Source organism: Oryza sativa, chromosome 1 (assembly GCF_034140825.1).
Source record: "Oryza sativa Japonica Group chromosome 1, ASM3414082v1".
Lineage (NCBI taxonomy): Eukaryota > Viridiplantae > Streptophyta > Magnoliopsida > Poales > Poaceae > Oryza > Oryza sativa.
The window spans coordinates 35,121,995-35,136,905 of NC_089035.1; the positions used below are offsets into that span (position 1 = coordinate 35,121,995).

The 14,911-nt window shown below is 44.7% G+C and overlaps 2 protein-coding genes across 2 annotated transcripts; both read left to right on the top strand.

Moving 5' to 3' along the window:
- The first annotated feature begins 279 nt into the window (after positions 1-279).
- Positions 280-5,910, top strand: LOC9271632 (uncharacterized). Its single transcript, XM_015765697.3, has 3 exons — positions 280-472; positions 1,146-3,364; positions 3,566-5,910. Exons 2-3 carry the CDS (start codon positions 1,177-1,179, stop codon positions 5,455-5,457), a joined length of 4,080 nt encoding a protein of 1,359 aa, XP_015621183.1. The 5' UTR covers positions 280-472; positions 1,146-1,176; the 3' UTR covers positions 5,458-5,910.
- A 3,610-nt stretch (positions 5,911-9,520) lies between these two features.
- Positions 9,521-11,730, top strand: LOC4327363 (NDR1/HIN1-like protein 13). The gene is made up of 2 exons (XM_015787228.3): positions 9,521-9,676; positions 10,341-11,730. Exon 2 carries the CDS (start codon positions 10,374-10,376, stop codon positions 11,310-11,312), a length of 939 nt encoding a protein of 312 aa, XP_015642714.1. The 5' UTR covers positions 9,521-9,676; positions 10,341-10,373; the 3' UTR covers positions 11,313-11,730.
- Positions 11,731-14,911: the final 3,181 nt, after the last annotated feature.

A 14,911-nucleotide genomic window follows, 5' to 3' on the forward strand; every position in this document is an offset into this window, starting at 1 on the left:
GCCGCCGCCCACCACCACCACGGTCAGACGCGGGAGGAGGACAACTGTTGCCATATGCCAGCGAAAGGCTGAAAAAGCCGGCAGCTTCTTCCGCTTTCCGCCGCCGCCGCTTTCCTCTCCTCTCCTCTCCGCGATCGCCATCGCCATCGCCGCCCACCGCCCCCAGCCAGGCACCGCAGCAAACCAAACCAAGCCGCATCCTCCTCCTTTCCACCGCCGCCGAAAGTGGCGGCAGCCCAAACCTGTACTACTACTACTACTACTACTACTACTACTACTACCATTCCACTGCATACGACACTGATTTGACCCCGTGGGGGACGAGGCGAGGCGAGGCCTTCTTGCTCTGCCTTTCTTTTTCTCCTCCTCCTCGCCTGATCAGCCAAGATTTTCGGCGGTTTTGTTTCTTCTGCTCCTTGGAGCTTTCCCCGATCTCGCTTGCTGGTGCTGGTGCTGCTGCCTGACGGCGAAGGTATGTTGTTTTGCGATGCCGTCGTAGTGAACCGAGAGGCTCTGTAGCTGTAGCGGATGGGATCGAGTTGCCACTTCTGGGATGCGTTGAATTTTGTTGCTTTTCCCGATCAATTGGTCGAACTGGGGGAAGATCTGCCTGCCCCTTGCTTGATCGGCAGTAAAGGTGGTGGTAGTGGTGGTGTTGTGGGTGTTCTTGCTAGATGGTTTTGCTGGGATCAGATTTTGCCCCTACTCTGATATTGGAGTAGTTTATCAGCTTATGGGGGTTCGAATCGGAGGCTTTAGGGATGGATTTTGGTGTGGGCGAGGGCTGGATTCTTTTGTGCCTTGAGAAGTTCTCAGCTAATTGAATTGATGAACAAAGAATTGGTTATTGACTTGCCTTGCATAGTATTCTTATGCTAAGACACTCCTAACCTAATGCAATTATAGTTCTCTAATGGATCTGTTTGTGCGGTTAGTATGTCGTGAAGTCGCGCAATTGGATTTGCCTGATCCGTTGTAGTTGTACTAGAACTATCTGCATTAGTTCAGATGCCTAAAAATTTGTGTAATTAGGATGGTTAGATTTACTTAACAAAGGTTCTCAAAATTCTTTATATGTATAAATTAATCAAATTCTGTCACCTTTCTTACTGTAACTAATCTTGCTTGTGATTTTCTTATTCTAGGTTTGTGCTGGAGGCTGAAAGAGTGCATGCCATGGCCCTTGATACAAAACAAGTTGCGCGATGTTTGAAGAAAGTTTTGAAGTCCTCCATTAAAGATGGCTATAGATGTGTTTCTGAACATCCAATCCTTTTGACATTGGGTGTTTTGCTCTATTTATTGTATAGATCTTCACCAGGGTTATTTGCTTTCCTACTTTCTTCTTCTCCTGTAATTATGTGTACTACTCTTCTTCTTGGAATCCTACTGAGTTATGGGGAAACAAACCTGCCTGAGGCTGATGAAGATAACAAGATCACTCCAGAGATTTCATCCTTAAAGGTTGGAAATCCTTCCAGTGATTTTCACTTTGAAGCGAGCCAGAGATTACCAGTGCCTGAATTGAGGGAAAATACAACTGGCTTCAAAGAGAGGGAAACTAAACAGACGGTTTTTATTAGAGAGAGGGCTAGTGAGCATATTGAGCTGGAAGATAATGTCCCCCTTCTGAGAAGGGTTGAGCATGAATACGATAGATTTGATCGGCATGAAATACCTGCAGCGTTAACGCCATTTCCCTCTATGGTCAATTTTCATCAAGGTTCTAGAGTTGGAAACGACTTGAGCTCTAATCAGGACATCAACTCCAAAGGTTTGTTGTCCATTAAGGATAAGGCTGATGGGCACACTAGCTTCTTTGAAGGTGTTCGGAGTGGTCTGGATGAGAAAGAGGCACCCTTTGGCATTTTTTCGACCAGTAAGAATGTTAATGGACGTGGTGAATTGGAGGAAAATTTGAATCAAGAAACAGTATTTACAGATTCAACAGCTAGCAGAGTGAGAGATATTTCTGAAGAGAAACCAACGGAAGGGGAAGCTGGAACTAGCAAATCAGCTTGTGCCATTTCCACGCATCAGAGTAAAACACTTGATGAACTTAGGATTAATACTAGCAAGGGTTTTGAGGACAATCTACTCGATTCCTCTCTTGGTTCACCATGGGCAAGAGTTGGTAGTGAGGACGGAGTTGGTAGTGATGATGGTTCATCTGGTTTTGACTCTGATCAGGCTGAGAGTTCTTCTCCTGATGCTTCCATGACTGACATTGCACCTATTCTTGATGAGATTGACCCGCTCTTGGGTGCAAGCTCTACTCATCCTGATACAATTCCAAAGGATGATTCGGACACTGATTCACATGTTTCCTCACAGGATCATCAAACTGATGATGATAGTAATGATGAAACTGACAATAATGATGCTAAAGAGAATGGTGAGGAAAAGAATAAAGAACAAGGAAAGGAAGCTGCATTTATTTGGACAGCAGATGATGAAAAAAATCTGATGGATCTTGGATATTCTGAGATGGAAAGAAACCGCAGGTTGGAGCTTTTGATGGCCAGACGAAGATCCAGGAAGAACATAAGGTTTGAAATCGACAATGACTTGATAGGTATTGATAATAATGATGGTGGGAGGGGTGTTGACGACTTGTCTCGCTTCCATGTACAAGTACCACATATTTCAGTTCCAAGGAGGAATCCGTTTGATCTTCCTTATGATTCAGAAGAAGCGGCAATTCCTGGCTCAGCACCCTCAGTTCTGCATACAAGGAAAAACCCATTCGATCTTCCTCTTGATCAGTCCAATGATGGTGATGTTTCTGCAGATAATAATGTAAATCCTGGAGAATTAGTGAAAGCTTCTCATCGTGACATGTTCTTCCGAAGGCACGATAGCTTCAACATTGGAAGGACAGATGCTACCCTGGAGAGATTTTCTAGATTCAAGCCATATTTTGTCCCCGAGACAGTGGAAGGGAGCTTAAGTAATTTCCAAAGACAGTTTAGTGATAAAAGTGAGTCTAAATTGAGTTCTGTTACTGAATCTGATTTGGCCTCTTCAGTTGCCGATCAGGAGGACCACAAGGACCTCGATGAAAAAGATTTGCCCAATGAGCATGGGTCTCCAGCTCTGCAGAGACAGGATAGCGACCTTGCGGATGTTGGAAGTGAATGCTCGGATGGCATCAACTCCGTGGATGTTGAATTAGACAACAGTGACATTGATGATCGTGAGATTGCTCTACAACACTTTGTCTTTGAAAGATCACAGGAAAGAGAAGCATATCTTTCCTCAACAAAAGGAAAGGGTCCTGAAGATGATTACCTGCTCAGTTCAGTTGGGAACTCCAAGACACTTCATCCAGTAGCTGACCTGTTTAGCTGGGAAGATGGAAATGGTAAGAAAATCTGACCTCACAGTTAAACAACTGAATATGTACTTGACAGCTTTATTTGAATCATATTTCTTCAGCTATGTGATGTTATTTTGTAATTTCAGCTTTATGCTGAAACATTTTAATAATGGCATGGCTATGTCCATCTCATGATGTAGAGTCAGGAGTTCTCTTCAATTATCTAAAAACTACCTTCTTGTGCAGGTGAAAGCAGCCTTGGTGTTAACTCTTCCCATAACATGTCAGTTGAATTCTCGGACTGGGTTTCATCCCCCAAGCCAATTGCAGAGCATGATTCAGGACCAGAGAACCTTCAGGAGTTTCTTAATACTGAAGTTGCATCAAGTTCAAAGACAATTGTTCTAGGCGCAAGAAATCCAGCTGAAAATAATGGAAATGTTGATTCCATATCCTATTCAAACAATGAAATGCCTTCAGATAACTTGGGTCATGGGTCCATGGAGTTCCCATCTGAATTTTGTAATGAATCACTGCCAGTAATATCTAGGGACTTGCACCCTATCCCTGAAGAGAGGGTTGTCGAGAACTTCAATGTGCAAGAAAAGCATGAAGCAGTAATATTTACCGATTCAGATGCTGCCTTGACTGGGTTTCATGTAATTGAGGAGCACTTTGAAGTTGGATGTGATGTAAGCCCGAGTTCTGAAGTTGTTCCGTCATGCCTTCAAGCAAGTGATTCCATCCAATCTCGATTAGTTGAGAATAAAGAGGTATCAAATCCATTCATTTCCATCGCTTCTGAAACCAACAAGGTGGATATGATTGATTTGAAGGAAGAAACAGCTGCAGGATATCCACTTGATTCTGATGATGATGCTGATAAAATCTATCCTGAGCCCATGGAGGACAATGTAATTGATGAAAGTTTCCTATCAGAACTGGATGCGGTAGGAGATTTCCGGGTAGAAGCAACAAGATCGGACCAGCAGATGCCTGATGTTGACTCCCATATTGATAATAACACTTCCAATGGTGTTGCAGAGAGCTCCTTGATTAGCCCTCAGATTTCAAGTAACATATTTTCAAATATGAAATATGCCAGTATGCTCGAACATGAGGAGAATTCTCCATTGGTTGATGACCTAAATGGCACCGGTCCTGAATTTGGTTGGTCATTAGGAGCATCTTATGATGACCCTGAGCAGACTGTCTACAATCCGAGGCGACGGATTCTTGGAGCAAGTCGTTTTGAAGAAACTAACACAGAGATGAAGCCACTATTTGATGAGACAGAAGCATCTTTTGTCAATGCACCAATAGAAGCAAACTTGGTAGTTGGACCAAGTAAAGTGGATGTTGCTAATGAGTCTGAGTTAACTAAAACTGATACAAACATGATCGTTCTTGATGCCAATTCTCTGGAGGATATAGAGACGGCCTTTAAACAAGCAAGCAATGGCGTTGTTGAGTCCACCGTGGACAATGAAACCCCACAGGTTTCTGGTGTTGATATTGACCCAGAATCCATAGAGAGTTCTGAACAATTGGATGTCATTGATGCAAAATCCGTCGACGACATATATGCTGCTTTGAAGGAGCACACAACTGCTGCTATGAACAGTTCCTTCGAAGAAAACGAAGACAAGCATGGATGCGGTGATACTGTAAAATTCACCATGCATGATGAGCTTCCAGAAGGAACACATATTGAAGGTAACACAGTTGGAGATGGTAAAGAGCCTGAACCAATGGGGATTACAAGCAGCATGGATGTCATTGATGCAAAATCCATCGATGACATATATGCTGCTTTGAAGAAGCAGTCAAGTGCTGCTGCGAATAGTTCCTTCGAACAAAACGAAGGCAAGAACGGATGTGGTGATACTGTAACATTCACCACGCACGATGAGCTTCCGGAAGGAACACACATTGAAGATAGGGATAATACAGTTGAAGATGGTAAAGAGCCTGAACCGATTGGGACTACAAGCAGCATGGACACTATTGAGGTGAAAACAATTGATGACATAGACGCAGTGTTCAAGAAGCTCTCTGATGGCGGTACCAAGAGTGCTGCCCAGGCAGTGGATTGCGAGAATACTTGTGAAGCAAGTGATGAAAGTGAACAGCACTGAGTGATGTCACAGAATTGCTAGGAAGGAAAGAAAGAATTTCATCGGAGGAGATGTTACCAAATGAGCGCAAATCTTTCTTCATTTAAACACGAAGAGGTTAACCGTGGGTTCAACCGATGAAGCACCCCTTTTAGTTCCAGGGGTCTTTGGTCTATACTTCCATTCCGCAAAATACAAAGTTTTGCTGTAGATTTGTGGATGCATTTTTTTTCTCCTGTTTGAGGTTTTGATGGTTTGGTATTGAATTTATTTTTTTCTCCTTAGTTTTCCTATCATTTGGCTGTAGTAGCAAGAGGTGTTTTTTCCCTGGCGGTATGGTGTGGTTACAAGCAGATAGAACAATCGATTCTATGATGTAATGTAGATTTCTTCTACTATCTGATGAAACTGATCTTTTAATGTAAAGGAGAGCTGGTGCAGTTGGAAATAGAGACAAAAAATGTTTGCTTTTAATATGTGTACTTGGGCAGCTGGTTTTGCTACTGTGAATAGAAGGTCAAAACATCACAGTTTTGTCATATTTTTACAGCATTCGTTCTGCCTGTTGTCTGCATTACTCGCTGTTGAAATTAAACGAAGACTTGTTTTATCAAGCAGAAGTTGAGGGTGTCCTGCACTTCTGCTTGTGAATTGTGATGTGAAAGAAATTGTGTGGCAACCGTTGGTTGGTCTTTAGGCACTAATTCATTTTCTTTCTTAAGCAGAATTGTTCAGACTTCAGGCAATTGCCTACACAGAATGTACCGGTCCATGTCTGAACCTCAGAGTACGAAAGAGGAGGCGATGTCACGTCGTCGACTCGTCTTCTTCGCGGCCGGCAGCGTGGTCGTGGGCACGCATTACTTGGCCACCATCGTACGAGCGCCTCCTCGTTTTACATATTTGGTTCAATCAGAAGCCTTTGAGGCTTTGACTGCGCGGCTGGTCCATGCAACACAGCTGGTCGATGTTCCAGGCTCCAAGGCGTCAGCCAGCTTAATAACCCGTAGTACTACCGATCTGACGGTATGTATTGTTCGTGCCACTGGACGCGTTTCTGAGCTGTGCAACAGCTGCCGCCGTCATGAGTCACAAACTAACAATTCACAAACTCGCAACAAATACTGATTGGCTGATTTGGCAAGTTCGTCGCAGTTAAAAACCACTGCTACGGCAGATTGACAGTAGTAGTACGCAAATTCAGCTGGTCAATGTACTGGGATCATGCAGTACTGAAATCTCACAGTTCATAGGCACCGGTTTCTAATTTACGGGCTGTTTAGGCCATTCCCAAACCAAGACACTAAACATAGTTTCCATAAACTCCACATTATTAGGCCATTCTCAACCCTCCATGTCATCTATTTTCCATAGCATTAAATACATTGACACATAAGCAAAAATTCTATATGGCAAAAGAGTTAATGATGAGAGAGGTAAAAATATGAAGAAACCATTTCTCATGCAAGAAACCATTTCTACACAAGAACCAAGAATAAAATTAAGGGGATAGGTGGATAAAAGGAGAGAGAAGAGAGGGGATTGGATGAGAACTTAATTTGAAGACACCATCCATTAAAAACATATTTTCTACGCATGGTGTCTATATGACATGTCAAGTATGGAAACTACTAGATAGTTTCTAGGTTGGGGATGGCCTCAAGAAACTAGTACTAGACACTACTCTTCTAAAATGCAAATACCAATATTCTATAATTAAATTTAATGCTACTTATCTCACATGATGTCTTGAATGTTGTGTAGAAACTATGTCTCATGCAAGACATGGTTTTTTTCTCTTTCCTCATTTATTCACTTGCCACATTATTTTTAATTCTAGGTGGCAGCTTATTTAATGCTATGGACACCATCCTAATCATTGGGTTGAGAAGTTTAGTTACCCAAAAAACTTTTCCCAAAAACATCACATCGAATCTTTGGACATATGCATGGAGCATTAAATATAGATAAAAAGAAAAACTAATTGCACAGTTTGTATGTAAATCGTAAGACGAATCTTTTGAGCATAATTAGTCCATGATTAGCTATAAGTGCTACAGTAACCTACATGTGCTAACGACAGATTAATTAGGCTCAAAAGATTCGTCTCGCAGTTTCCAAGTGAGTTATGAAATTAGTTTTTTCATTCCTGTCCGAAAACCCCTTCTGGCATCCAGTTAAACGTCCGATGTGATACCCAAAAAATTTTATTTCACCAACTAAACAGGCCTTTGGCCATAGTTTCTATGTCGGTTTCTATTAGTACATGTTTTTCAAAATGATAAAGTATAGGGAAATTTTGCTACAGGACACTCCTTATATGTGGTTTTAGCTTTAGGACACTACCCAAACTCACTTTTGGGAAAAACACTCCATAAACGTGGTAATTTGCCTATGGACACCGCGCCGATTAAAATAATAATTTCCGGTTGAAGAGGAGAGAGAAATCGCGTGAAATGTCAAAAATGCCATTGGGCCCACATGTCGCTCTCCGCTGGCCGCCGGCCGTGCTCGCGCAGGGGGAGGAGCTGCGCACGAGCGGCGGGCGGCAATGGATTCGAACCTAGGGCCTTTGGCGAGTTCGGAGAACAATGAGTTATAGTAGAGGCAGGGGAGGAGCTGCGCGCGTCCTCCTCCTCCTCAAACTCGTCACCATCGTCGTCGTCGTCGTCCGCCACTGCCCCGCTCCGCGGCGCCGGATCCGCGAATCACCTACTCGGCGGCCTGCGTGCTACGCCAGCCATCGCCCCGCTCCACGCCGCCGGCGAAGACGGGCGGCAGCCGACGGAGATGAGCTGGATGCGATGGGCGCGGGTGGTGGCGGGCGGGGGAGGAGCTACGCGCGTCCTCTTCCTCCTCGAACTCGTCACCATCGTCGTCGGCGGCGGTGTCGTGATTCGGCGATTGGGATGAGAGAAAGGCGGTGGCGGTGGCGATGAGTGGCTCGGCGTCGGCGCTGGGGATGCGGTGCGGGAGCTACGACTTGCTCGCGTCGGCCGGCGGCGGGAGGAAGGGTGGGGGCAGGGGGTGAGGGTTGCGAGGCGGCAGGGAAAAGGAGCGGCTGCAGCTGCTCCACCGCGCGCTGCGGTTGGTGGGCCACCGGAGGGCCGGGGTGCTTCTGCTGCTCGCTGTTGCCTCTGTCGCTGTCTACGCGTGCACGGTCGGCGACCGGCGGGGAGCGACATGTGGGCAGGAAGAGGAGAAGATAGATGGGAGATAGAGCTGACATGTGGACCCAAGGGCATTTTTGACATTTCACACGATTTCTCTCTCCTCTTCAATCGGAAATTATTATTTTAATCGGCGCGGTGTCCACTGGCAAATTACCACGTTTATGGAGTGTTTTCCCCCCAAAAGTGAGTTTGGGCAGTGTCTTAGGGCTAAAACCACATATAAGGAGTGTCCTGTAGCAAAATTTGCCTAAAATATACTACCTCCGTCCCAAAATAAGTGCAGCCGTAGATATCCGCGTCCAACGTTGGACGGTCCGTCATATTTAAAAATTTTTATGAGAAAACTAAAAAAAATTAGTCACACAAAGTACTATTCATGTTTTATCATCCATAATAACAATAAAAATACTAATCATAAAAAAATTTAAATTAGATGAACGGTTAAACGTTGAAAATGAATAATGCAAAACTGCACTTATTTTGGAACAGATGGAGTATGTATTATGCCAAACCTTTCTATATAAAAGTTATTCTACGATATCAAATAAATCAAATTTGTTAAGTTATAGTAATAAATAAAACTTAATTAATTATTTTAATGGTTTTCTCGTTTTGCCACCGTGTATTCTACTCAACTCTCTACTGCTGTGATCTGAACACGCTTCGCCCGCGTTTGCAGATCGATTTCGTTTTACTCCTTTCCCACAGTGACAACCAGACGACAGGGTTTTTTTTCCATAAACCCCGTCTCCCGCACACGGTTCCAACTTCCAACCCCCGTTTCCTTCCCCGGGAAGCGACGCACCCGCACGCCCGAGGCGGGCCCCACCTGTCAGCGACCCCGCGAGATCCGCGTGCAGGGCCCCACCTCCGCGTCTCCTATATAATCCCCTCCGCCTCCAAACTCTACCGCCTCTCTCTCTCTCCGGCGTCTGTCCTGACCACCTCGCACGTCCGCCGTCTCCTCCTTCCTCTCTTCGCAATCACAATCCTGAAGAAATTCCGGAACACATCGAGATCGATCGAGGAGAGAACGACGAGCGGTCTCGTCCAGCAAGCTGTGCAAGGTTTGGCTTTAATTTTTTTTCGTTTTTTTTGGTCTCTACCCGCTTCTGATTTTTCTGATCTGATTTGGCGCCGTTTTTTGAACTTTGGGAATGTGGTTATGTACTGCATATGTATATATTGGTTTCTCTTGATCAAAGCTCGTGTTTTTGGAATGTTGGGTAAAGGTTTTTGTCCAGAGCTAGAGCATAGAGAGTGTTTTGCTTGCACACTGTATATATGCATGGCCTTAAATTGCAGTCGATCGATGGCTTGCATCAACAGTCATTTTGAGCAAAAAAACTGCAGGAACTGAAATGGTCAATCTGGAAGTACAACTATACAGAAATGCACATAATTCACAGATTCGGCCTTCGCAAAATTCAATACTCTTATATTGCTGCGTTTTATTGGTGGAAAGAACATAGACAGTTTGCTTTTTTTTTTTAAAAAAAAGGAGAGCTTTAAATTAAATCAATAGTTCTGGTTTAGATTTTTTAGGTGAAAACTCTTCGTTGATATTCCTAAATGGTACTGGTACAGTATTACATCGACGGCCTAAATTTGATTTGCACTGACACCCATCGCATCGACACCGTTCGATATGAATCGATCACTTTAGTATTTTTTTAACAAAATTTAATTTATGACTAATTGAGCTTATGCATGCATGCATAAAACGCGCAGATTGATTCGGACGCCCGCCTCGAGGAGCAGCCGATGGTGCCGCACGGCCGCGTCCACCCGGCGGCGGCGGCGAGCAGCTCCGACTTCTCCGGCGAGATGAACCAGTCCGCCGCCTCCTCCGACCCCTCCTCCAGCCCGCCCTACAGCTTCCACTTCGAGAAGCCCCTCCCGCCGACGGCGGCGGCGCCGCCGCCCGCCGACGCGCGGCGGTACCAGCAGCTGCTGCCGGCGCCGCAGCCCGGCACGTACGTGGTGCAGATGCCCAAGGACAAGGTGTTCCGCGTCCCGCCGCCGGAGAACGCGCGCCTCTTCCAGCACTACACCCGCCGCGCCAGGCGCCGCGCCCGCTGCTCCTGCGCCCGCGTCTGCTCGTGGCTCCTCCTCGCGCTCGTCCTCCTCGCCGCCGCGCTCGCGGCCTCCGCCGCCGTCGTCTACCTCGTGTTCAAGCCCAGGCAGCCGGACTACACGCTCCTGTCCCTCGCCGTGTCCGGCCTCGGCGGCATCCTCGGCAACGCCTCCTCCACCGCTGCCCCTGCCCCCGTCTCGTTCTCGCCGGAGTTCGACGCCACCGTGCGCGCGGACAACCCGAACGGCAAGATCGGCGTGCACTACGAGGGCGGCGGGAGCCACGTCGCCGTGTCGTACGGCGGCGTGAGGCTCGCCGACGGCGCGTGGCCGGCGTTCTACCAGGGCCCCCGCAACGTGACGGTGCTGGTGGCGACGGCGAAGGGGTTGGGGATACGGTTCTCGGAGCGCCTGCTCGGCGACATCGCGGCGGCGGGGCGGCTCCGGTCGGTGCCGTTCGACGTGGACGTCAAGGTGCCCGTGCGCCTGCAGGTCGGCGGCGTGAGGACGTGGGCCGTGCCGGTGAGGGTGCGGTGCGCGGTGGTCGTGGACAGGCTCGCCGCCGACGCCAAGGTGGTGTCCAAGTCGTGCCGCGTGAAGGCGCGGTTCCTCTTCTGGAAGGACTGATGAGGAAGCAAGAACAGTGGAGTAATCGGTTGATTAAATTAGGAGAAGAAGAACATGCAGTTTTTTGGCACCAATGGATTCTTGCTGTGCTTTTTCAATGATGTTTTACTGTAATCATCATCTGTTCGTGGGTTTGATAGAGTAATGTTGATCATCCTAATGCCAAAATCGTGTTGTAGTTGTGATGTTCATGAGTTGCACCTATGTGTTCTTTACAAATGAGAAGAAAAAAGTTTTTGGCACTTGTTGTGTTCTTCTAGTACATGAACAGTGCTACCTAAAGCAGATTGTATAGAGTTTATATTTCAACTTCGAAGGTGGTTTTTTTGTACCTCGAGGATACGTGCCTTCTCTTTTTGCGCATGTTGTTCAAAGATAACTCACCGGTTGAATGTGAGTGGATTTGTATGTGTGCTAATGTGTAGTTTTCCTGTGCATTTCTCACATATGAAATGCGTGAGTTGGTTGTGTATGCCTAATGCCTTTGCCTGAACACAATCAGGAATGTCGCGTGAACTTGGATGATCCAATATTTTTCTCTGGCATTGCTTCCCATTTAGGACATTCACAATATAGTGTTAAAGTAAGTAGTAAGCACTAAATATATACTACTTGTTACCAGGTAACAAATATTATGAGAGCAGCAAATATTTACTAACAGTTTACAGTCTTATAATCTTATTGTTGGTAGCAAGAAAATAAAATATGTTATGACGGGTTTCATCTCACTTTTTTAATCACACCAAGACTTTTGATAGGTTGGTTGAAGATGGATCCCACCTTATTTTCCCATCTCTTGCATACTCACATAGTCACATTACGTGGTCTTTCTGCTAGTTACTTTAACTGATAAGAGGCTCACGCTTATTACCTGCTTTGGCAATAAACACTGCTACTACATTAGCAGTACTGTACACAATCCCATTGATTGCTGATGCCCTTTATAACCATGAAGGCTCACACAGATTCTTGACAAAAAAAAAAAAACTGAACATTCAGCAATCAGAACTGTAACAACGCGTATGCTCCTTCCAGCGTACATAAACTCAAGATTTATGGTTGAAACTGAATAGGATCAGATTGGCAATGGAACACAAACACTACTGAATGATCTCACAAGTATAGACCTGAGCACTGCAACATGCCGTGAATTGCTGAAAAACTCAGATGTGTGCTGCTGCAGGTTAACTCTTGCAACACTGAATGATCGAATATTCAGAACCATTTCCGTCTGTGATGTCAGACTATCAGAAGAGGTAATCATTGAGACCACGGTTTTCTAGTGTCTTTTTTCGCCTACTGGTTAATTAGTTGTTGTAATCTCCGCACAGCTAGTGGTAGTGTCTTCCACGTCCTGGCCGGCTGATCATCCCGACCATACCAGAGAAAATGTCGGCATCTCTTCCTTAATCTGTACCTCTTATATTATCTCTTTTTTTTTTGTCAGATTTGTTCTCAAGACATTAGTGCGGCTCCATGAAGAATTGTCCAGCCTTATCATTTTGTGCAATGGCCCGAAGAAAAATCTCTGTGATATTGAGATGTGGTCCTGGGAATATTTGCCGAGAAATCTGCTAGTTAGGATGCAAATCACAAATCAGTTGACTTGTCAAGATGGCAGGACCTTCGTACTTGTCCTAATTAAAATTCGTGTCATCAATTCTGTGAAACAGGTTGAATTTTTATCCGAACTGTAAGAGTGAAATTGTCACGTCAGAGTCTCACAACAGGGAAACTTTGATTCCTCTACAAGAACTGCCATAATAGAGGTCTGGAGATCTCTCTCGGGGGAAGAAGAAAAAGGAAAAACAAAAATCATTCTCAGCAGAAGACAATGATCCCTGATGTGTACACTTCGTGTATGGAAATTTTCCTGCCTGCAATACTAATAATTACTAGAATACTCTCCATTAGTTACTGAGAAGACGACCACTTCATTGTCATGAGTCATGACACCTATGAGACGACAACATCTCGACATGCATGCCACACTGCAGTACTACTACTACATGTCATGGAAATTGCATTATTGCTGCAAATCAACCAATGATCGAATGTATCAATTCAGATAAGGTTTTATCTATGATTGATTCTGTTTCTGCACGTTTGAATTTTAGTGTATAGATTAGCAGGCAAGAGCTTGGACGGGAAATGCAGGTGACGTGGTGTGCGTGCGAGACTACTAGACTGAGTTAAGCAGCTGTGGTTCAGTAGTGCCCATGTAAGCTCATTGTATTTTTAAAACTTTTGCCAGCATATCCACAGTATCTGAAATTCTGAATGGTACAGAGACACCTGAAATACTCGGTAGTATACATGACGTCTAAAAAGATTGAAAGGAGCAGCTCTGCAAGTTGTGTATTTTTAAAGAAAAGGGTTGGTGTTTCGTTCCTTTCTTCCATGAGATAGTATAGCATAGCAGACACATGCTTTCCAGGATGAATTGTTTTTTTTTGGATTGGATGTTGCGGTTAGCCTAACTCACTGGCTCACAGTAGAATACTACTACTACTAGTTCTAATCAGATAGTGTCTGAGGTCTCCGATCTAGCCAACGCACTGGCATGTCACAGAAATCTGTTTCTGAATCATTGATAGCCTGAAACCCTGAACTGTGCAGACACTGCAACCTAAACAATGACAAATTGATTTTCGCACTATGATTCGATTCATACTCAGTCAACTAGATACATGTAACAGTAGAGTCTTCCATACTAATTAAGTACTACCTCTGTTTTTTAATAAATGACGCCGTTAACTTTTTTTCACATATTTGACCATTCGTCTTATTCAAAAAATTTACGTAATTATAATTTATTTTGTTATAATTTGTTTTATCACTCATAGTATTTTAAGTGTGATTTATATCTTTTACATTTGCATAAAATTTTGAATAATACGAATGGTCAAACATGTGAGAAAAAGTCAACGGCGTCATCTATTAAAAAATGAAGGGAGTTGGAGTATCTCGATCCAGAAGCATGTGGTGCTAAAAAACAGACAAAGATACTGCATAACGATCGACGCCATGATCGCGACGACCCATATGCATTTGCTTCCCAAAACGAAGAAAAGAAAAGATTCAGAAAAGAGTAGAGGTGCAGCAATGAGCAAAAGATTCAGACAACACAACTGTACTCACCTTTTCTCATATACTACAAATGTACAGACTACAGACAGAAAAAGCTTCACTTTCAGGGCGGGATATAATGGAACAAAATCAAGGGCCGCCGAAGAAAAAGAAGAGAAAAAAACACATCACTTTTCGGCGCCGCCTGTGTGTTGTTTCTGAAAGCAACGACGTCAAAGCTCAAGCCTGGCTCCACGAAACAATCCCGGCTTTTTAATATCATCATCATGTCCCTTATGTTCTTCACTATTCTAAACGATGTCGGCCTCACGCCCTCACGTGGAGTAGTTGTGGTTGGATAAGCGTCCGCAGTGGCGCCAGTACTATCCATTGCGTGCGTGTGTGGCGTGAGATTGACGAGTAGAGAGTCTCTTAACCAATCATTTAATCTCGCTGTAGACAACCGTCGTCCTAAGATTCCCAGAGGCTAATAATCACTTAATCAGTAGTACAATCACAAACCCAACCTG

Excerpts from the sequence above, each read along its gene's own strand:
- LOC9271632 (XM_015765697.3), top strand. The coding sequence starts at position 1,177 with ATGGCCCTTGATACAAAACAAGTTGCGCGATGTTTGAAGAAAGTTTTG. Across the intron at positions 3,365-3,565 it reads TAGCTGGGAAGATGGAAATG|GTGAAAGCAGCCTTGGTGTT; the intron begins GTAAGAAAATCT and ends CTTCTTGTGCAG.
- LOC4327363 (XM_015787228.3), top strand. The coding sequence starts at position 10,374 with ATGGTGCCGCACGGCCGCGTCCACCCGGCGGCGGCGGCGAGCAGCTCC.